The sequence below is a fragment of the Martes martes genome (genome assembly GCF_963455335.1).
Source record: "Martes martes genome assembly, chromosome: 4".
NCBI lineage: Eukaryota > Metazoa > Chordata > Mammalia > Carnivora > Mustelidae > Martes > Martes martes.
The window spans coordinates 109,546,598-109,571,948 of record NC_137891.1 but is presented as its reverse complement, the minus strand read 5'-3'; the positions used below and the strand labels follow the sequence as shown (position 1 = coordinate 109,571,948).

Genomic DNA, 25,351 nt, shown 5'->3' with positions numbered 1-25,351 from the left:
CGCATCATAAAAAATTATCAGAGATAGCTTTAAAATCCTTACAATCCAACAACGTGGGCTCTTTTTGAAAATCAGTGAACCTACTATAAAATAAAAATGTAAATATTCCATTATGAAGACAATGCTGTGATCTTAAAAATCTTTCAAGTATAAACATATGCCTTTGTCCTCTTTAGAAAGGTAATTCCTTTAAAAGAGATCCCCGTATCAAAAAGTTTTAATAACCTGACTGTTCACTAAAGATATTAGAAAGACAAAATCCCTCACATAATCTTCAACCCTAAAAGTGGCAGAAGGTGAAAGATTTCATTTATTGATATGAATGCACATAATTCAATTAGCTTTATAGCAATGATCCTTTCGCACTGTGCTCAGTTTTTAATTCCCCATCTTCAAAGTGTCCTTACAATTTTCTATTCTTGTTTGTTAACTCAGTATTTCTCATGTGATAGATTGACAAGAATGAATAGGCCTCTCTAAATGTTCAGTCATATGTCCAAATGTAGATAAAATTAATAATATGATTAAAAGGGAAAATGAAACATTTAAAAAGTATATGCAGAAGGGCACTAAAGAAACAGGAGACATGAATGATGTCACTTTCAGTCTTGAATTAATCAGCATCTGGGATGGAAATAACTTTTTAGAAGTCAATTTAGAGATGCCGAATTGTACCTCATTAGCAACAATGACAGACAGGGATTCCTACAGATGTGCACCTCATGGCCTCAGTTCACAAATCAACACAAGGGCAAGCCTCGCTTCCCTATGCCATTCCATCAACAAATCCACCCAAAAAAGTCTTAGCTCCAAAAAACGGAATACTTAGCTATGACCGGACTCCTTTCTCTTCAGACTAAAATCACAACTACCATCTTGTACTCACTCAATGGTGAGACTATGGCATGAATCTCTCTTCACTAGGTACTGAAATCACAAATTCATTTCACATAGCCTATTGAACTACCATCAGATGATAATGACTTTCTGTCACTCTTGACCTGGGGCAGATTTGAACTAGTGACCAAGAGGTTAAAGGCTCTGTATCTCATTACCAATCCCCTGAGATACCTAGTCCCCTCAACAACTACTGATTCTTTTGAGCCTCAATCGAACCAAAAGAAAACACACAAAAACCTCAAGCAGGAGAAAAGGAGGCCATCAATGCAAGGAATTTATAATAGTTTTGAAGAACTTTACAAACTCCTATTTCAAAATGTACCCATATACTATATACAACTCAGTAGAACCACATTAACTGTTAGAGAACTTCACTACGACCTTCATTAAAATATCATATAAGCTTCACTATAGAGCTGGAAAACTCTGTAGAAAGCTAAAACTTAAAAGACACCTGTGCTCTGTGATCTTATAGGGTTAAGAAAGACATTTTAGACCCAGTATGATGGCAGAATATTTATGTGTATATCTTGTGTATATGTTCTAAGATAATTCTGCCACAAGAATTTGTTTCGAGGGGGATGACAAGTTGGAAAGAATAACACAGATTCATAACTAAAATAATCAAAACAGTATCAAAATAATCAAACCCTTAACATGGATACTTATTATAGGAATATACCATGTTTAATAAGGGATAAATTTTGAGGAAGACACAAAAAGAATATCATTTGGGAAGATGCAGGTAGGCAAACTCATGTATGTAGTAGAACACTGAAAAGAAACCAAAAATGAAAAAAAAAAAAAAAGTAACTTTTTGTTGTTGCTGAAAGCTGACCTCAAATGGTGGCAGTGAATAAACAGTACTGTGTAACCATTCAACCTCAGTTCAGTGACTCCTAAACTCACTTGTAAACACAGCAACCAAAACTTTTTTTTTTAAGTATGTTTAATGTTCCAATGCCTCCTTTCCTATCCTCTGCAGTTTCTCATCGCGTTTGAATTTCACAGAAAGAATTCTACTTGAAAAAAAGGAAGTCTTTTCCTTTTCATTTCCTGTCTATATTTGAAGACTATATAATTCCTTCCCATTATTTGAATTTCTATCCCTACCTATCCTTTCCATATTAATCCTTCCACTAATAACTCTTGTCTTTTGCCCCTCAATATTTATCTTTATACCACTGCAAGTGCTTCTCTTGAGGAAACATGTAAGTTTACTCAATCCCTTCCACTACTAGTAATAAATACTGTGGTGTTTCAGTGTTGCATCTAAAAGATAGTAAATTTAAAATAGAATTCTGAATCACAGAATAATGACATGGAGGATTGCTCTAATGATGTAATCAAATCCACGGGTTTATAGATGATAACTTTCATATACTTGGACCGATTTTATTTGACAAAATGTCACATGTTGGTAAGATCATCTTCTCAGAACTACCATGACAACTTCAAGGAAAAGGAGTTTCTTATCTAGGATCAGAATTTAGAAGCATTTAGCCTATATTCCATTTACAAGTTTTCTCTTAATGGAGGACATAGCACGGTGAGATAACACATAGCCTTTTTTCCTCTACTTTTTTGTGACGAAATGTGTTTCTACGTTAATACTAAAACAAAGTGCTCAATTTTCTAAACAATTGTATTTTGGTAAATTACTGACATTTTGGTCAATATACCATTTTGTAAATACATTTTGTATTAAGACTTGTCTTTAGTACAGAAGAACATTAGGCATCATATGGTTTCCCTTAACAAGTTGGTTGCACCTAACAGACTCACTAGACTAATAATATCTTCTCTCCTGTTCCTCTGTGAGGTACAAAGAAAGGACAAGCAGGGCTGAGTCTCTGTTATGAGGAGGGTACCTGTGTGTTTATGAATTTTCTACTCTCCCACTTGAGTTCCGTACTTACTGAATCATTTGTATGGTCCTCACCCCATGTGTGTTGGTTATAAACGTAAATCAAATTGTATAAATTGAAGAGCTCTATGAATGTGAAAAGAAAGGGGGTTGAGTCTGTGAAAACTAAGTTGAATATTTTCAAAAGCTATGATAAAGGTGAGTTGCTAAAAAAGAAGTTGCTATGAAATTAGATGTGGGTTAAACAAATGAAATGACTGACAGGCAATCATACAAAAATCCAGGAAATTGCTCTGTTTCTTGAAAGTATGGCTCCACTTTAAAAAACAAAACCAGAAGTTGTAGGCAGCATGTTATAAACAGGTTTACACAAGAAACATGATAGAACTCTAACCATAATTTTAAAAAGAACTTGGCTCTGCTTTTTTTTCTTTTTAAGAAAAATGAAGAGGAGAACATACCTTTGGGTTTTAAAAATGAAATGACATGTTTAACATACATGTATATCCTTTTTGTAACTCCCCATTTTAACTTTTTCAGATTAATCAACTAATTACCGATTTTTGTTTCCTAGACTAAGAGCACTTTTTTATATTCCTCTGTTTTTTAAATGAATGTTCTGGATTTAACCAACTTATTGTTAATGAATTTCTGGATTTACCTATGTAATTAAAGTGCCTCATCTTTATCCTCAATTAACAATTAAATTTAGGTCTTTAATTATATTAATTGAGCTAATTATCCCTCTATTTTATTTCCCTGGAAGTTAGGAGACGTGGAATAATCTTAGAACTTTTCTAGTCACTTAATCATTCTGGTTAAGGTGTATTTTTAACCAGAACTAAGTTATACATAAGCTACAGTCTCCAATCACAATCTTCTGATTTCAATTTCAACTACAGAGGAACCCTCAGGCAGAGTTCTAATGCATTATTTTATTTTTAAATGTTAACACATACTGTTGGGGAAGATGTCTAGGCCTGCAGATGATTAGCAAGGACAAGAAACCAGAGTTGAAAAATATTAAGAAAGTAGTTCAGTCCAGGGGAAAATAACAAATAGACATACATATGTTCAAATCCTGGCTTTGATACTAAGAGGATACTTAACCTAGAACAGTTTTCTTTAACTATTGACACTTTATTTTTAAGAGCTATGAAATAAAGATAAGGATACCCATGGAGGTAGCTGGGTGGCTCAGTCAGTTAAGCCTCCAACTCTTGATTTTGGCTCAGGTCATTATCACAGGGTCAAGATCCAGCCCCACTGTTGGGCTCCAAGCTCAGGGTGGAGTCTGCTTGAGAATCTCTCTCTCTCTCCCTCTGCCCTTCCCTCCCCTGGCTTGCTCTCGCTCTCTCTCTCTCTCTCTCTCTCTCTGTGAAATAAATAAATTAAATCTTTAAGGAAATAAAAATATAAAGATAATGATACCCATTGTAACCAAAACCTACACAATATATAACAGAAGCTAAACAATAGTAGCTGTTATTATAATGACAGTAAATATAACAGGTATGTCCAAGGAGGGTAAAAATCAGGGAGCACTTTTTTCATGAGTCTTTTCCAATAATTCTAGTCAACACTGATCTCTGCTCTTGGACTACTTTAGAATTTATTGGTTGTAGTAAAATTAGCTTTCGGTTTTATTATATGTCTGTTCTTTATGTCACATGGGTAATCCTTGCATTTACACATTGCTAAAAAGCAATTTTTGAAGAAAGGTCGATGGGTTCACGTAGTTAATTTCTTTTCTTCCTAGTACAGAGCTTTTTGTCTGTCCACATACATGCACACATGCATACAGACATGCACACAAAGACAAACACATGCACATTGGTTAAATAAATAAATAAATCCACTGGAAAGATGCAAGTGAAAGTGCAACAAATTTTAAATTCAATAGAATTTTTTTTGTTTAGCTACAGTCATTCTTTCAGTTACATACTCTTTCTTTGGGTACACTCAAAATCATTTTAGATATTCAGTAATTCTTATTCAAGCAGAAGAAAATAATTCAAATATGCCTCAACTCCTACTAACATCATAGTAACATAAACAACGATGGTGAAGTCATATTGGATCATTTAATAGCACAACGAAATAAAGACTTTTAAAGATGCCTCGGTGGCTCAGTCTGTTTAGCAGCTGCCTTCAGCTCAGGTCATGATCTTAGGGTCCTGGGATCAAGCCCAGGCCTACATCCATCTGGATCCCTGCTCAGTGGAGAGCCTGCTTCTCCCTCTCCCTGCCCCCCACCACTGACTCATGCTCTCTTTCACTCTCTCTTTCTCTCTCTCAAATAAAATCTTTTAAAAATAATAAAATAAAATAAAGAATTCTAAGGAGGGAAATGTTGACAAATTGGAAAATGTTTCTTTCTATATGAATACAAGATATGACACTATCACTTCTTTATGCAAACTACCACATTTCTGCTTCATTACACACCCCAAATTAAAATCCTAAGCCAGGTATTCTTATCATATCCTAACCCCAGTAGAATCACAGATCTTTTCTCCCATTTTTCCTACATATTCTCTATGTTCAGGGCCTGCACAAACTCAGAATGCCTTTTGGTGGAATTGAAAGAAGCCACTGCACAGGTGTAAGTCTTACAGCGCAAGCAGAAAGCACCTTTGTGACAATTCAAGAAGGTACTCCCTCCTCTGAATTGAAGCGGCACAACAAAAGAGACCACTGTTCAGGGAGCGGAGCTTGGTCAGGATTGCAGCCAGCTAGTACCCTTATTTGGGTCCCCTGGGCAGTAGGCAAGCTCTACAGTCTTAGCAGCAGTCCCCTTTAAGTTCCACCAATTCAAATCACTGTTTTTCTTATCCTCCCTCTTTGTGTCTGGATTTTGTGAAGCCTTTGCTGACTCCACATCCTGAATGACACCCACATCCAGATAGAATCAATCATTATCTCTTTCATGCTACCCTGTGCCTTCACATTTTTTATCACCGAGTTTATTATATTGTATTAGATGTATGTTTATACCACTGTCTTTTCTACCAGACTGTGAGATTATTAATGGCAAGTTTTATGTTTTAATTCACATTTGTAAACATACAGATTAGTACTATCTAAAGATGAAAGTACTATTTTTTTAAAAATTGTTTATTGAATGAATGAATGAATCCATGCATGAATGACTACATGGATAGCCAGGCGGATGTATATGAATGAAATAACAAATGACTAAATAAAATGCTTTCATAATTACCAGCAATAGCCTCTTTGAATCTCTGTCTGTTAAAATCCGACACTATGCTTTCCCTTCAAAATGTCCTATTTTGTAATTGTTCTCTAATACCATTTTAACATCTCTAATTATTATTGTTCATTTATTAATAAATAGTTTATTTACCCCTGAAAAGACCATGTCGTGAAGTGCCAAAGTAAGCCCTCAAGTCACATAGTTTGAAAGTCTTGGGACTGGGTTTGAAATCAGGTCTGTTTAATTCAGAGGCCAAATTTCTAACTGCTGTGTTTTACCTCTCCTCATTTATTCACTTCGGTACTCTCCCAAAGTCAAGTATCTTGGGCCCAACAGCTGGTACTCAATAAATGGTAACTGATTAAATTAACTAATGAAATCTAAGCGAAGCTCTCTTCAGACAACTATGGGAATTACTGAAATCCCAACAGGGGTATCTTTAAATTATCACATGAGTCTGAAAAAGCGTATTACAAATAAATTCAAAATATCCAATTGCAGTGATTGCATGCATGAATTAATACTATAATGTGTGTATTAAATCATTTTTAAAGTACACTATCTAGTGTTCCATTTCCCCCAAAGCTAATGTAAAACACAAGACAAGCAGTGATAAACCTTCACTCATGAATACACTTCAGGCATTATGAAATTTTTCTTAATGGATGTTGCATTTGAAGGAAACGTTATTTATTTACAGTGTTAATGAACTTATATAACAAACTCATTCGTTTTCTTAACTCCTCTTTAAATTCCTTTACAATGAGTTATCTCATTCTACGTATTTTTCCTATTTAATAAATATAGATGAATGCACTCTTTATTTTGAGGGCATAACAATAACCAAGCATGGCAACTGGCTTTGCAGAGACAGATCAGTAAGCAGACTTCTGTCAGGGAAACAGGGTGCTACAGAGCACACAGGAGGAACATGTTCTTGGAAGGGGAGGAGGAAGGAAGACCTGAAGGACAAGTAGGATAGAAACAGATGAAATGAGGGGAGTAAGGAAAAGGCCCAGATTCAGACGCCTTGGTGTGCGAGGGGAAGTGCAAGTTAGCATCACAAGCCAAGGAGATCAGGCTTTATCTTGAGTGCAAAGAGGAGCCTCTGAAAGGTTTTACATGAAAAAATGAGGATCAGACTTGTACTCCTGAAGGATGACTCTGGCTGCAGTATAGGTTCCTTGGATTTGACAAACGGAAGAAGTGGAGGCAATTTTAAGAGGCGACAGAGGCCAGAACTAAGTTTATGACAGTGTGGAGAGAGAAAAATTTCACTTTGTCTATATGTTCCTTTTTAGTCTCATCACTGCTTAGCACTTTGCAACCAACAGGCAGGAAGGTGGAAGTGTTGATTTTATTTGACAGAGATTTTACCTGCTTTCCATTTCTACTCCATCTTTAAAATGCAATTCAATACTTTGACAAGTCCAAAGCCTTCAGCCAAAACCAAAACTCTTACTGGTCAGGAATTTTTTTTATTTTCTATTTCAAGCACTATCATTCCTAGCAATATATATTTTAAAGCATGCACACTTTTCTTTTTCATCATACCTAAAAGTCTGTTTCTTTCCTTTTATGAGTAAGTGGAAGCTAAATAAAATGGTTTCTTGTTTTTTTTTTTTTTTTTTCAGTACACATTTATTAGATTCAGGGACGTAAAAGATAAAAGTAAAGTCAAAAGAAAAACACCCTTAGGAATCCTCTCGAATGATATCTGTGAAGTACGACAAAATCACAATCTTCACAAATACAGTAAATATTCTCTAAGTACTTTAATCTAAAAGCTATAAATGGATTTAAATCTTTAGAAAAAACATTAACACATGCCATTTTCCACTGTCCCTCATTCAATTTTACCTTTCAGATCTGTTCAGTATCTCTGCCTTCCCACCATTTTTACTCTTGCAGACTGAATTCATGCATTCACTAGGTATCATCTGGCCTCGCATAAGGGCCTTTTCTCCTATCTCCTGATTCTAGTCTCATTTCTTCAAGAAGTTAACAGAATGGTAAGTGAGATGTCTGGTCAACCAAAAATTGTATTCAGCACAAAAAAGCAAGCAAATTAAAGTAAGTATATGAAAGAGTCTTTACAGGGGTAGAACTGACCAGATATATACATGAGAGAGAGAGAGAGAAGAGGAGAATAAAATTTAAAGAAATGGTTCATAAGATGTATACAACAGTATTATCTTATAATGAGAAAAATATGTGTGCATAAACACACTAGTGTAAATTTTTCAACTATATTTTAAGAAGTAGCTTATTCTGAGATTGCATTGTTTTCTACTTTTCTCATAAACTTTCTTATTATTTCTTGTATATATAATAGAGTATTTGTTATAATTTCATGTGTTCGAGTACTTGCTTTAATGCCATTATGGAGTAAAAGAAAAAGCTGTGAGGCCTATTTTGGTTTCAAAATGGAATTTGAAAACTGTATTAGTCTTGAGTAATCTAGAAGTCAGTAATCTAGAAGTATAATGAACACTGATTTAGAGGCTTTGAAGCTGGGTATCAGAAACGTTAAATATTGGAGGTGAAACAGGTTTGGGAGAGTATGTTTAGTTTAATAGCAATGAAGTACAAATGTAGGTAACCAAGTGATGTCCAGTAAATCTGAAATATAATGAGACACACGAGTGAAGATTATCAGCAGACAGCTGGATCATGGAAGAAAAGAGATAGAAATACAGATGAGGGAGTTATACAGAGGGACAGCTGGGACCATTGAGAGTGCTGCCACAAGAAGAGTAAAATGAGGAGATAGAAATACAGGGTGAGGGGCACCTGGGTGTCTCAGTGGGTTAAAGCCTCTGCCTTCGGCTCAGGTCATGATCCCAGGGTCCTGGGATCAAGCCCCATATCGGGCTCTCTGCTCGGGGAGGGTGGGGGGCCCTGCTCCCCACCCCCCGCCTCTGCCTGCCTCTCTGCCTACTTGTGATCTCTTTCTGTCAAATAAATAAATAAAATCTTAAAAAAAAAAAAAAAAGGAAATACAGGGTGATAATTTTTGCAACAGAATGAGCAAGAGGAGCCAAATCAGGAGTCCATCTGGGCAGCTGAACCTCTCCTCTGTGTATCTCCGAGGCTATGGAGACTCTCCAAAATATAGGTGTGACAAAGACTGGAGCAGGAGCTACTACCAACTTTTGCTCCCTTGGGTTCCCAGGTTTCTGCCTGTTAAAACTGCATTCCTTTTCCCTTTTTTCCTTAAGTCTCATCCCTTTGGACTTAGGGCTGATTTGGACAGCATTCTTAATTTTAGATTTGCCATCTCCACAAAATGTTCTTTCCTAAAATCACATTTTTATCTCTATGCATGACCTGTAAGCTGGTTACACCCATTTTTAGAGACCTTAGAAACCAACTACAACCCATACCACAACATCCCAAGCCTCACTCCTCAGAGATGCTGGGCTGAGGTGGGATTAGGTCAGGGAATTGAACATAAAAAATATGATACAATCAGTACCAAGTCCAGGCTGTAGTAGGTAGTAAGGTAGTAAGAAGTAGTAAGAAGTCCTGCATAGGTTACAGAAAAAAGATAGGAGGACAACCGTAAAGACTAAATGGTCATGGCAAAGAGGAAGACAAATATTCAAGGAGACATTAAAGACAAAGTGAATTTTGTCAGTGTGTGGGAAACAAACAAAAGAAACTGAAAGAGAGGCAGACAGCATGTTATGAATAGAGAGTCTTTCCCAAATAGGAAAGAAAGAAGAATTGTATTTATAAGAGTAAATCTTTCCAGAAACATTTTGTATAAAGGAGATCACTATATCTACATTTAATCCAATTACAGAGCAAGAAGAAAACAAAGCATTTTGTCAGAAAGTAGACAACTGAGATGTAGTAATTATGGCTTTTTTCTTCCTCATAACCACCCAGTTACTGTAAGAGTATGTTCAACTTTATATTTTATCATTTTTACATTCTGCATTTGTTTCATAAGATTAAAGAGTGAAAAAATAACAATCAAAATTTATAAAATATTTATTTTCTTTTCAATGAGGTGCATATAATTGGGGAAATGGATAGGAATCCATCTCATTCAAATGGACAGACAACATAGTTTTCTGGACTGTGTAAGATCATTAGGAATATAGATCTTATCTGCTATCACATTGTATACCATTCAGATTTGATAAATGTATTATCTATGTCTTTAAGTCATTGATAAATATTTTGAACACAGCAGAACTAATAACTTCATGGGATTTCCCTATAGAAATGCACACTGAATCTTCAATCTGTTAAGCAGTTGTGCTATCCAGTCCACGTTAAAAAAATTTTGTCCAAGTAAATATATGTATAGGTATATGTCATATACTACCATATATAAATGCTCATATTAATGCATAGCAAAAATAAATGAAGAAGTATATATCCATTGGAAAAAATTAGCTAAAAGTGATGACAAATGCCCACCTGTATATATTTGTGAATGTACCAGGAAGCTTGCTTTCCATCATTCACTGATTCCACTGTAGTATTAGCCACACCAACAATATCACCACCTGCAAACACCCATGGTTCACTGGTTTGCATAGTTTCTGGATCTACTTCTGGGAGATTCCATCTGTTAAATTTTAGAGGGCTCAATGCTTCTTTTACTGGAAGAAAAAAAGTGAAAGACAAGAGGCAATGACTAATCTGTGCATTGTGTAACAATAATTTGAAAATTAAGAAAAATTATGACTTAATTATTGTTCTAGGGATTCAAACAACTGTTATTAATGAACCATAAAAATGGAAAGTTAATGAAATACCTGAGTTAACAATACATTTAAAGCATACTGACTTAATCAATTCAAAGTAGATTTTAAAGATTACAGATTTGGGCAATATGTCAGATCTGGTATTTATGTCTAGAAAGTACAGATCCAGGAAGAAGGGAAGCACATCTTTTCAAATATTTTAATGTGTATAAAATCCATTTAAATCCCTTTAAATGAACATAAAATGAATTTTCTAAAAATTTCTTTGTCCACACCATTATTTTTATATGATATTACTCACACGATCCAAAACTTGTTCCTGTGTGTAACAGGTAAAAGTTATACTGTGAATTTGGGTCAATGGCCAGTCTTTTCCCTTCACAATAAGAAATTTTATAAATAAAACAAGACAAAATCTTCTACATTTTAACCAAATTATTTGCACCTAATGTTAAGCAATTCAGTGGACCCAGAATACAGTTACATTAGCTATCAAATTCTATTTTATAAAAATCAACAAATGCACACACTACCATTGGTTCTTTGTGCATATTGCTTTGTAAAAAAATTAAGTTATTTGCTGTGTTATAATGAATCTAAATGTGTTATGGAACAAGAAAGATTTTGAGTTCCTTTAAGAAAAATATCTAAAGGAATATCCTTGAGTAGCCACATAATCCTAATAATTGGAAGAGATCAAAGATGTAAGTTACAAAAAGGGTTCATCAAGAGAAGAAGGGCATAAAGATAGTAGCACCATCTATAATGGAGCAAACTGAGCCAGTGTTCCAGATTAAATGCTCTCTCCAGGTATTCATGTCATGAATTTTAAGTACAGCATCTTGGGACAGACTTACGGTGCTATTCTTTACTTTCATTCAAAAGAGAATATAACAACTTAAATAGATTGTAAATTTTTGGAACACAAAAGTCAGTTCCTAAATACATTAATGAGTCAAGTTTAAAATAAAACCACCAAATGTAAAAAAAAAAAAAAAAAAATTCTGATACCTAAAACCATTTCTTCTAAACAATAATAGAAAAGCAAGACATAATGTAGTTTTCTACCTGAAGGACATTAGAATTTTAGAAAACTATTACGGAATTACTGTTGATTATCTGCTCCCCACAAGACTGTAGGTTCCATGAGAATAGCAATGTGTCCATGCTGCTGGCCACTGTACCACAAAGCCTACTACAATAGTTGGAGCATAGGAGACACTCAAGTCAATGCATGAGTGAATGGATAAATGAATGAATGAATGAATGAATGAACAGATGGGGTAATGTTATTGTGCTCAGGTTTTTATTTTAAAAATCTGATAGTGTTTATAACTCTGATGTGATTTCACCTTTCATCGAGAGTAAAATTAAATATTCATGTAATTATTTTCAATGCAGAACGGCATTTTGAGAAGATCTTTCTAATGTCTTTAAAGGTCACATGAAAAGATACCTTTATCATTTGTTCCCCATCGCATAACAGATCATCACTACCATCTGTTGACAGTTACTTGAGTTGCAAAAAAGTCAATAGTGAGCATGGTTTATCAATTCAACCTATTACAATAATAATGGTAACTGGAACACACCACCATTGAATGGTTTATATAATGTGAGATAGAGTGAGTAAAAAATAATTCTCCTGTAAGAAATAACCTTATTTGTCCAAGACTTTGATATGCCTTTATTCTATATAGAGAACTGAAATAAAGATTTTTAAATGAGAAGGAATCCAAAATTATTTCACCAGGAGATCAAAGCCCTTTTATATATGTTCCTCACTTTTTTTTTTTTTTTTTTTAAACAGGAGTATCCTTGAAGGTTAACACAGATTTCACTCTAAGCTTGAGCAAGGTAGGGATTATGCCTTAGTTATCTTTGATTTCCCATAGCAGCTATTACAGTCAAAGACATATATACTGTGAAGTTTTTGAAGCTTAAGCTTCAGGGTCTCTCACTTGCATGGTCCTCTTTTAAGGCCCAGTGCCTAAATTTGAATTTGTAATTTTTTTCTTTTTTTTTTTAATAAAGGGGACCTGAAATTATTAATAAGCTTCAGTCCTCACAAAACTTGAATTAACCCTTGAGTACAGTGCATTATACACACCAGGTGCTGACTAAATGCCTGCCGAATGAAAGGGAAGTTCTTTAAGTAATATGCGTTATAATTCCTTGTGACTTAAAAATGTAAATAGTGTGATTACTTTAATATTAGAGCTCCATCACTAACTTGGTCAATACGTAGTCAGGAGATGTTATTGTAAGTGTATTAAGTAAATCTTGCTTTTCTTAAAATATTTAGCACCAACACCGTAAGCCATCCTAGAAGCATTTATTTGTGAATTCAAAAGCACTATTCCATTCATGGGTCTTTCCATGATGTATGCATTGTATGAGTCTATGTCCCAAACATTCATACGTACTTATGTTTACTTTTGAAAATATGCTCTTTCCTCAATATTTGATTCATTTATACCTTGAAGTCTTGGATGTGAATATTAACTGTTTTAATTACCATTTGTAATATCCAGCTAACCTCACTAATAATCAAACAACTCTCTGACACTGTGTTCCAAAAAAGAAGAGGATTTTTCTTTTGTATTGAAAATTATCTCAGTCCCCTTTTAAAAACTCTCTACTCAATTTTCTCCCTAATCTTTTTAGAAGCCTTCAAGTTTAGCATGTCCATAGTTTCATTTTAAAAATAAGTAGAAAAAACAATGAGGTCAAGCAGTGGGTTATGATGTTATTAATATATTACAGCAAAGCTTACATCATTCAAAATAGAGATAATTTGTTTCCACTTTAATATCCTTATGTTGACTTGTCAATATCTACAAGGGATTTTTGGCAAAATAGAATATAGACAATTTATATGACTATAAAAGAAATGCTACAGTAGGTAAAAAAAAAATGCTTTCTATCAGTGGCATTAAGGAGCTAATGCAAGAATGACTGTTCATTACAACTTGAACATCAAATGACTAGGATAATTTCCCTGTTGGCACAGCAGGCTCTATATTTAAGTATATGATCTATATGCATCCATCTATATATTTGTATATACATAAATTCCAAAATTTATAATAAAATAGAGATAAAGGAAGGGGAGATAATCCATTAATTTATTGAAATTTTGGCTCAGATTATGAATCCAAATAACACCTTTCATGATTTCAATGACTCTTGAGATATAGTAATTCCTATTATCTAACCATATTTTGTAAGCTTCAAAGTATTCAATTTAGAACTCAAATTGAGGATTCGGTGAAAAAAAATCCATATGTATTTTATGCATAATTTGTCAGAAAGAAGTTCATTTATTTAGCTGCTTCTTATGAGGAAGACTTTCATCCTCCTCATCATTGTAACTATACTTCTATGAACTCCTCACAGCTCCCTTACATCTCTGCTGATACATTTAACTTGAAATACAATCAAAATAAATCTCAGAAGCACATCTTCTGTTCTGCCTTTATCTAGCTTGGAAGGAGTGAAAGCATAAGTGGATGAAAAATGTATATTTACATTTGCAAACCAAATAACTGCTTGCCATTTCCTATGAAGTGTTAAATGAATATTAATAGAAGGATTGTATTTTTTCTTCCTTGTTTATAAAATAACGGGAGTGAGGGGAGAGGGATTTTCTGTTATGATATGCGCACTTTTCCCACAGATTTCCATGAGGTTGCATCTTGATGGAGACTGCAGCATATGCCCCAGTGGCTCCACAGTTGAACAGAAAAAGAACTTGAAAAAGAACCCTAAAACATGCTTATTCACAGCCTGTATTATTCTGCAAATGGGAGAGAAATGTGTTAAGTGATATGGTGCCTGGAATTTTATGCAGTCTTTAAAAAGAACGAAAACATCCTTAATTCATACCAAACATTCAAGATTTATGTTAATTTTCTGCTTTAATTACTACTATGTTCGAATGAGCTTATTTAAAAAACAAAGACACTCTGAGGTGGCTTTAAAACAAGAAATGGTTTTGAAATAAGAACTTTTAGTCAATTTAATGTTATGCATGAAATGATTTTTTTATATAGACTTAATTGTATTGTGACACACAAGTTCTTCAATAAGCCACAGCTTAAAATTGCAGAAACCGTCCCTCAGGGACACATCACTAGCAGATGCAGATTGCCAAGGTCAATTAAACTGATGTAGCTGTGCTGTCATATACATAGAAGAGAAACCCACGAGCATATGACAAGTATATTTCTCAGTATTTATAAAAAGATGTCAAGAATGTTATATTTTAGTACATAAATATAAATTAATTCTGCATAAACAATAAAACAATACAACAGAAATCATAATGAAGAAGGATTATTAGTATTCTTTGGAGTGCATGAAATGCTGTAAAACAATGGGAGGGGGCTAAAAAATTTCAGCATTTATAATAAAATGATATCTTGAAAACATGGATGAATTCATCTATATGCTTGTTGTTTAATTTTGCATAACCTATTAGCCAATAGGACCAAAGCACATGAAACAAAAAGGCGAGCTGAGGAGATAATCTCAGTAATTCAGAGCTGAAAGCAAAATCTCACCAAGAGCAAATGAATTCTAATTACAGGGCCAGGATATCAGAGTTCTGCTTCAATAAAATAACCTGGGGTAAGGAAGGGAGAGGCCCAGGGAATGCCTTCTACTCACAATATCAAGTCTGCGTGCATGAGCTTTTCTTCACATCTCCCTTCTGCCTAAGTATTTGAATCAGTATGCAGTCCATTCACAGACACAATGGAACCCACAGTGAAGATTCATCATTGTCCTTCTGTAAACCACTCAAATGTTAACGTTGATTCTGCACCTTCTGACTCCCCCGGGACCTCAAACATATCTGACTCTCTTTAGAATATTGTATTTCCCATATTTCCGCTCTCCTCTCATCTATTTTGAAAAACTTTAGTTTTGGCATGGTTCTCTTTTCTCATTCTAACCTCCCCCTTTACCTAATTTTAGAGTCATTTCCCCTGACTGCCTACCTTCTTTACCACCCAATTATTCCTTCCAGGCTGTCCCTCTAATGGAAATATGATCTTCAATGGTCCCTAAATTCTGTGACCTCAGTCCTCCTCCCTTCTGCCCTCCTGTAGCATCTGATACTTATATCACATTCATTTTGATCTCTTTCTTTGATTTGCACAATGCTACTCTATTCAGGCTCTCCTTATCTTTAAACCGTCCGTCTTGGGCTCGGGCTCCTCCTCATCTCATTCTTCTTCTCTGATTGAGTCATGTGTTTTTAATATCATCTCTACGACAATGACTTCAGTCACAACCTCAAGCTCTTTTATTCTGGCTCTTTTAGCTGCCTATTCGAGATTCCAGTGTGGACACTGCACTGTCCCTTCCAATTACTATATCCAAAACCCAGCTTACAAGCTTCTCCACTGGGCTTTCACCATTTCATGATTGATACTAGTAAGCTTGCTCTTTCACACATATCTTTTACTCATTGTGAGAGCCATTTATACCTTTTCTCTTCTCCTCAAACTTTTGATCAACCAAGCTCCTTTTCCTTGCCCTCACTGTCAGAAGGCCTTCCCTTATATTTCATAAAGAACATTGAACCCATTATATGGGAGCCCATTGTCCAAACTATAAACCTACTGGAATTGTGTCCACTCTATCTCTCCCTTTTTTTTTTTTTTTTTTTTTTTTAGAGAGAGCCAGGTGTAGGGGAGAGGGGCAGAAGGAGAGGGAGTGGGAGAATCTTAAGCAGGCTCCATGCCCAACACAGATACAGAGTCCCACATGGGGCTTAATGTGAGGCTGGATCTCACAACCCTATGATCATGATGTGAATGGAAATCAAGAGGTTGATGATTAACTGACTGAGCCACCCAGGTGCCTTTTCTTCCTTCTTATTTATAATGATTACAGAACTCTCTCTCTTATCAAAGGTCAGTTCCTCCACATGAGCCCTAGGATCCTCTCCTCTTACTTAGTAGGCATTTTGCTCTCTAGATTACATATTCTATTATTTGCCACTCCCTCTGAATTATTTCTCATAAGCATGTACATACATTATTTTTAAACCATTCCATTTTGCCTCCCAAAACTTCACTAAAACTCTTTTCACTAAGATGATTAATTAGCTCTAGTTGCCACATCCAGTGACTCTCCTCAGTGACTACCTTGTTTCAGGACCAGGCCAGGATGAGGTGAGAAAGGCACCTGAAGAATAAAACTTAAGAAGGTCCCCAGGCTCAGGACCTCAGGTTCAAGTGCAGGTAGGCACCTCACTTGTCTCACCCTAAGTGTGGTACTGCCTTTCTCCATTTCTCAGCAGCATTGAACAGATGACCACTTCCTCCTCTTAAATGTCCCTTCGCTTGGCTTCAATGACACCACAGTTTCTGATTTTCCGCCTATCTCCACGATCACTCTTCACCTTCTTCCTATTCTCCTTTCTCAAGGACATAGAAATAAATCTTAAAAATCTTGGCATAATCTTTGACACTTCTCTCCCCATTGATTTCAACCTCCAGTCAGTTACCATGTTCTGACAATTCATGCAAAGGAAACTCTCCTAGTTACCTCTTACATCTCATTTATATCTCTTCACCTAATGAAGAACATTAAGAAAAACAATGAATATTTATTGATCCCTTGTATGAGGCAGGTATGATGCTGTATATTCCCATATAATAGTCTCATTTAGACCACAAAACAATTCTTTAAGGTAGTTATTATCATCTTAAATATAGCCAAGAGGTGGCACAGCTCTTACTCGAATCCAGTTATTTCTGACTCCAAAAACCTCCTTACAATTGACCTTTGGTGTAGGGACAAGAAGTAGCCAGGAATGGGCCAAAAAATAGTCTTCTAAAGTTTCAAAACTGGGGACCATCAGAGTAATTAAAATGAAGCAGAGGGGGTGTGGAGGGACAGCAAAGAATTCTAATCTTGACCAGCTTTACAGATAGTAGCCTTTAGGTCAACTCTTCCAAAGGAAGCTTTTCTTTTCCTATTTTGTTAAATTAACCACAACCACTTTCTGTTAACTTAGTCACTATGTGACTTCATTCTAGTTGCTTTGCCTCCACCATTCCTTGAGTTTAGGGTTCATATCTGCTCCTTCCCCAGCATCTAGCACAAACTGGCAAGAGAGGAACTCGATGAAAAATGTAATAGTTGTCCATTCCATTTATTCAGCACTCACATTGTCCTGTCTTGATTATTTTCCTTATAGATCATATTTCCACAATTACAGATAGCTCACTGTAGAGAGGAAATCCAAATATTTTCCTTTAAAAAAAAAGTTTCTAAAAAAAAAAAACTTCTTTAGTGACGAACACACTGACTAGGGAACAATAGGCACTTGGTTATTTCTTTTGATTGATTTAACTATTCAATTTCCCTACTGCTACGGTTAAATAATATTCAGTTTATATACGCTTGTAGAATTCAGGCAGTGGGAAAGTACTGATTTAATATTCCTCCCCTCCATGCTTAGACTAAGCTTAGGGTCCCCAAGTTAAATTTAAAAAAAAAAAAAAAAAAAGGATGTCGATAATAGCCTGTAGCAACTTCTTTTGTTTTACTTGTATTCTACAGGGAGTCCTATTCTCATTTCCTAAACTGACCAACTAATCAATTAAGAATTAAAATTGTCCAAGCACTTCACCTTGATTTGCTTATTTCTCTGCAATAATTTCATCTATTTAAAACCCTAAACTCCTTGAAGATTTGATTTCATTTTATCTGGAGAGATCTCCACAAGGAGGTCAGTGTCCTTGAAGGAAATATATGGGGATTGTTTTCAAATTCTCTGTTGGATTCCCAAATGCTGTACTTTGATTTGCTTATTTATATTCAATGATACCATCTACTTAAGACTACAAACTCCTGGAAGGAATAGATCATCCTTTAATCTGATTTGGACCATAATCATCATAATTCTATGCACATTTGGGTGCTTAATACTTCTTGATAATTAGGAGTCAGTGGAAAAAAGTAGAAAGGCTACTGAAATATTTTATATATACTTCCCAGTGAAAGAACCTTTTAAAATGCTGAATGATTCCATCAAGTGATATAAATAATTAAAGAAAGGGATTAAGAAAAATGTTTAATATAAAATCCCCATTTGCTGCATTTAAAGCATAAATAAAAACAAACAGAAAGCCAGCAGTAAATTATACTACTGGCGAAAACAATATTATTAAAATATAAGTGAATACTGAAAAATATTTTAATTAACAAAATAAATCAAATGGAAAAGATTCCCTAAATAGAGCTTTAAAAGTAAGTCTATGTGTGTTTGACTGCCATGACTAATTATGTATCCATGTAATGTGTGTTCAATTTGGGCTTATTTAAATAGCAGAAATGCTCATTAGCTGCAGTATATCTGTGAAGCTTCAGTAAACAGTTTAATGGTTTTTATGTTTAACCAATTTCATAAGTTCCTGTAATTTTAGCTTTAGCAGCTCATTAATGTTATTTTTTGATATCCATCTTACGACTTTTTTTCCCTTGTCAATCGGCTGTAGACATACTTCAATGCAAACTTAAAACATACAGTAGAATATATTTTAAACAATTTTAATACATAACTAAATGCATAATTCAAAAATACAGCTTCTTTATATAGAACATGAGTGGTATTACCATGCAGTCAAGAAATATCTTTGGTATTGGCGAAGGTTATGCATTCACAATGATAATAATGACAAACATTTATTGAGAATGCCTCCATGGACATGTGTTTGGCTCTGACCTAGGCAATATATATACGTTTTCTTTGAATCCTCACAGAATAGATGTTATTTCAGTTTTACAGTTGAGGAAACGGAGAGTGAGGTAAGTGACCCAAGTCACGGTATTAGGGTTTGAACCTAACTACAAATTAGCTACAGATGTACCAACTAGAAAAGCCTGGAGGTCTTCAGGGGCATTTGGAGATAGGTATACACCTAGAACTCAGAGAGCTCTGTACCTTGGGATTAGATATAGTCACAACGATGGATAAAGTTAATCAAAAACATAAATCCAGGTAAGAGTCAACCAGTTATTTTTCAAAGTGGCAGCAAGCACAACCTGAATTAAAGCCAGAGGGGGAGTCATCAGCATTTTGTGAGACTCGAGGCATTTCTGAGCCACAAAAACCAAGAAGGATAATTTCAAGAAACGTAAAATACAAGAGAAATGTAAGGTAGGTAACTAGGTTTGGTGATTGGAAGGTCAGTGAGCAGTAAAAAGATGAAATTTGAAGTAAATGATGAAAACGAAAGGCAGTTAAAGGGGTTAAGGACAGAGGACATGGCAAAGGCAGCAAGCCAGTACACATAGGATACTCTTTCCGGAGTTTAATCATGATTGCATAGGAAAAAATTAAGGTCCTAGCTTGCATTCACCCAGGCAATGAGCAACTGTTTTATTGTCTACCATGTACTAAATCCTGCTGTAGGTATTATAATAAACTGTAATAAGGGATCTGTCCTTGTGGGGTATACATTTCAGTTGGCAGAAGATAGGAGATAGAAAGCAAACAAGTAAGTGAATTGTATGATAGTGAAGATGGTTATGAAGAGGATTGATGGAAGAGGGTGTTATATTGAGGGAAGTAAGAAGGGGGAGAGGTGGTTTAGATCTAGGGAGATGGAGGGTCATGGAGGACTCTTTAATGAGATGACGTCTGAGCTGAAACAGGAAGGCTAAGAATAGGCCAGCGTGTGAAGATCTCGAGGCAGATCATTACAGGCAGAGGGAAGCACTGTTGAAGCATTAGGGTGAGGTGAGCAGGAGGAAGGGAGGCCTTATGCAGATGAAAGAAAGGAAGCAAGCAAAGAGGTGAGGGGGGTCTGAGGGAGAAGTAGGGGCTTCATCAAGGAGAGCTTTATAAGCTCTGAGAAGAACTATATTCTAAATAAAGTAGGAAACCACTGGAGGGTTTGGAATAGGGGAGTGACATGGTATAATTCTGTTTGTAAGGGCTGATATTGGTAGGATTATACAGAAGCGAGGGAAAAAGCAAGATGACCAGTTAGGAGGCTATCTTTTTTTTTTTTTTTTAAGATTTTTTTATTTATTTATTTGACAGAGAGAGATCACAAGTCGACAGAGAGGCAGGCAGAGAGAGAGAGGGGGAAGCAGGCTCCCTGCTGAGCAGAGAGCCCGATGCGGGACTCGATCCCAGGACCCTGAGATCATGACCTGAGCTGAAGGCAGCGGCTTAACCCACTGAGCCACCCAGGTGCCCCAGGAGGCTATCTTTTTAATGCAAGTGCGAGTGTCCAGCATCTGATGATTCCCTCAACAGAAGGAAGACTTGCTGGCCTTGATATAAATACCACTTTCATATGTTTTTGTCTTTACTATGGATTTTCTGTAGAGACATTCTGAATAAAGCAATCATTTCATTCTATTCTGGTCCTTTCCAACGTGGTCATCCTAATATTCATCCATCTCCTCATTTATTCATTCATCCATCCATTTGTTCAGTGAACGCTTGGGACTGTGCTGGGTACTATGGATTAAAATATGAATAAACTACCCTACAGTCCTACTGTCAATATAATTTAGAATATATAAGATATACAGAGAGAAGTAGGAGAAGAGCAGGAGCCAAAATGGACACACGTATTTCTATCTTCCCTCTATGTATGAGGGAAACATATTTAATCAGCATGCCCCTTTAGACTTTTAGTATCCACCAACTTTTGAATAAAATTCAGATACCTTAGCCTAACATTAAAACCAAGTTGTAAGTTAGCAACGATATATTTTTCTACCTTTACAGCATCTCATTATGATCTGGCCAAAGTGACTATTCTGTGTACATATCTACCTGTTCACTGTGCTAAAATGTGCTTTCCATACTTCTGCTCTCTTAAGTCCTCCCCAATCCTCATCTCTACAAATGCCATTGCTTCCATAAAACCTTCTTTGATTCTTAGAGCTGGAAGTCATCTTTCCACCTTGAGTGTTACACTAACAGGTTATCTATTTCTCCTTGTGTCACTACCTATCTAATGGCATTTTAATTTAGGTATATTTTTCTCTCTCTATTAGACTGAAAGCTCCAGTAGACAGGAACAATATATTTATTTTTAGAGGACCTAACACAGAAACGAATATACTTAGCAAATGCAGAACGAAAGAATGGGAAATAAGGTCCCATAAGTATGTAGGAGGGGATATTAAAAGGGTATCAAAATTAAACTGAGGTATTTGGTTTCAATCCCACCATGGGCAAAGGGGGGTAATTTTAGATTCTAACGTATGAGAATAATGCCTCAATACTAGGGAGGTAGAAGTTCATATGGTAGCAATGTACAAATATAGGGAGAAATACGGGGACATATTAAATCAAGTGATTTGTCAATACACTTTTCAGAAGACTTGGAAAATCACTGGCTATTTGTCAAGCATATAGTGCATAATACGCTTGACACTCTTTCATTCATTCATATATAAGAATAAATGGCTAGTAAATAAAGGTCCTTTGAAGACACTTTAAAGAGATTCATAGTTACAAAATATAAGTATGGCTAACATGAAAAAAATGTTGGCATTAGTCTGTATAAATGTTGAGTGGGACCTCTGAATGGATATTAATATTAATGCTGGCTTTCTCCTCCAGCAAAACCAGTGCATTTGGGACACGTAATAAATTACATATATATATTCCATTTGAATTGAGTAGCTTCCATATCTGGAAGATAGACATTAAATATGATTCAATGTAATTTTCTAATTGATACAATTAAAACTTACACTTTTGCAGGTCAATGACTTACCTAACCAAAGACTATCTTAAATTAGGTATACTGTTATTTTTATTTTGTGCTGTGAGCCAAAAATACAAATGCAAAGTAACTAACAACAAAACAACCTACAAAACAAAATACCTATTACTAAGAATATTAGTATAAAATATGCATCATTACTTTATAATTTAACTAAATTTTACATCTTGATTTCACATTGTGTAGCAGCTTAGTGTAGTTTAATACTTCACATGAATATCAGGTTTTAGAATAAACTTTAAGTATATAAGAGCTAACTAGTATTTAAAAGACAAATATAATTGGCCATGGTCAGAAAAGCCCTGGACATCTATTACATTCACTAAATGTTGAATAACATCGTCTATGTCTTGTGATTTCTGTTCTCTGAAACAATTATGTTATTTTTCCATTTTCTACCTTCTTTCCCCAGCAGAAGTTGTTTCATGCCACTGCTCTACCTCTTGAATGTAATCTTTGATTTGATGGAAAATTACTGATTTATCCACTGTCTCCCTGTAAGAATGCATATGATATCAACGACTAGTGAAACCTGGAAAATAAAGATAAGGGAAGGCTCTGAACAGAGCTATTCACTGGGGAAACAAACCTATTCCTATGCAGTTATTAGAGGGAAGTAAAATAATTACAGAAATATCATGTTGTACTTCAAATGGATGTCTAAGGCAGTTGTAAGTGATGTGATTTTGATTCCAAATCACTTTTAACACTGTTATCAGTCTGACCTCCTTCCCCATCACCTCCACCCTTTTAAAATAATTCCAAAGAAAAACTGTGCAAAGATTCCATTATTTTGGCTGGTTATTCTGCAGAAATGCCAGTACTTGTGTTAGATTCCACCACTTCATCCTCACTTCCAGCCATTAAAGTATCTGATAATTAGGGCAATTTTAAAGAAAACATGTACAGTTCTACCTTTGGGTTCCTGAGAACGGTTCTTGCCCAAAATATAGTTGAAAGCAAGATAGTGTACAGGGAATATTAAAAAGAGTGCATTCTCATGATGGGATCAAATATTACAAAGGAGATATTAATGTTTTATTATTAGGCTTTATAAAATGAAATGGTAGTGTAAAGAACCACATATCAGTAAGAGAGCAAAGGTACAGAATCATGGAATAAAAGAGGCTTGACACCGTATCTTCCTTAAGATATTTACCATCTGAAAAGCAGCAGTAACAAATTGACTTTTCCCCTTCATAATGTGGTAAGTGAGATATTTCTGGAATTCCAGAAGAAATGCCACATATCCTCTCTTATACTTTTAAGAAGGTGTTATCCAACTGAAGGCTATGATACCTTACATTCTTCAAGTCAATCGATGAATAGCCCTGTTCTAGGTACTGGCTTATGACAGTGAAAAGACAAGACAAATGATATGTAATAATTCCCAATATCTATTTTCAATCATTCTCTATTTCCTGAGTTCTAGTCCCTTTTCCAGTTGAACGGGTGAGGAAATCCAAATGCAAAAAGTCACCGTTTCCCTCAGATCTGTTCCATCTGCTATGTTCCTGAACACTATCAGTATTAAGAACATCTCATCAAATTACCATGCTAGATACTCCACATGCAAGCTTTTTAATCAAACAGATGACCATCATGAATCATGATTCTTCTATTTAAGAAATATGTCTTGTCCTGAATGTTCTTCTGGAGGTCCGCCTACTTGAACCTTAATCAGAAGCCACTTAAACTAACACCGTCTTTTAATTGGTTTTGTTGATACTACTCTATCTTAATTCCAGGCCATTTTTTTTTAAACATTACTGCCCCTGTGATGGAGTAACATGCTTCTTTCATACTCCTGATGCCCCTTTCCATGTAGGGAAACAATCATTTTTATAACACTTGTGGTGTTTCGGTATCTTACCAGTCCTCAAAAAGCTGAAATTAGTAATCATAATTTGTGAATTTGGAAGGAGAAATTAGCCATACATAACTCACTTCTGTCATGCATATAGTTTCAGGAGCTGCCCCTTTGGGCACAGGTTCTCCCCCTTCCCTAGTACCAACAATCCTACTGGGGCACCTTCCCATTAGGGGATCTACACTGTGGGATCATACCCATGACTGAGTGAATAACTGCCTAATTCAGGTGCTCAATACTAGAAAACACATTTGCCTTCTGATATGAACCACCTCAAAGATGATTTCATGGTTTCTAATTCCCAGTTATTTGAAGAATACACAAATGGTACAAAATCCAAGCACGTAATAGTATTACCTCCTTAACAGTAAAGATCTCCCCCATATCTAAAACTTCCATTTGTTACATGGATGTCTATAGAATACAATTCAAAATCCCTAGTTTAGCATATAAGTCTCTTGAGTCTACATAAGCTTGTAGCCAAATTTCCTGCCGTCCTATCCCTACCCATGTCCCACCCTTATTTTATCATACATCATTTGCTCCAGCTAAACAGAATTTCTCACCATTGCCTGGTCACATGAAACCATTTGTCAGCTTAAATTTTGTGTATGATATTCCCTCTAACAGGGAAACTCCTACTGAAGTTCTAAAACCCAGTCCAAATGTGATCTCAAAATTAGCACATTGTGTTACAATGTATGCATGTACCTGCCTGTTTCTTCCATTAGCCCATGGATCCCTGAAGCACAAAGACTCTCTTTTACTCATATTTGTATTCCTAGCACCTGGCCGGTGCATATAACATAGTTGGACATTAAGAAATATTTGCTGCATGATGAATCATGAGAGAATGAGTGGTAAAAATCATAAAATAAAAAGTTCAATTTTAGGAATAAAAATGGAAAATTCAGACCTTCATTTATAAAGATGAGAACATGCATGAAATAAGTAGGCTGATGACAACTTTCAAAAAGACATGTTTTTTTTATATAT

The 25,351-nt window shown here is 35.4% G+C and overlaps 1 protein-coding gene across 1 annotated transcript in view; it reads right to left on the bottom strand.

The window, feature by feature from the left end:
* Window positions 1-25,351, bottom strand: part of DPYD (dihydropyrimidine dehydrogenase) — an 842,461-nt gene that overhangs the window by 424,308 nt on the left and 392,802 nt on the right. The window contains exon 12 of the mRNA XM_080800117.1: window positions 10,419-10,603. Within this exon, the coding sequence (XP_080656243.1) occupies window positions 10,419-10,603 (185 nt within the window). The remainder of the gene's footprint in view (window positions 1-10,418; window positions 10,604-25,351) is intronic.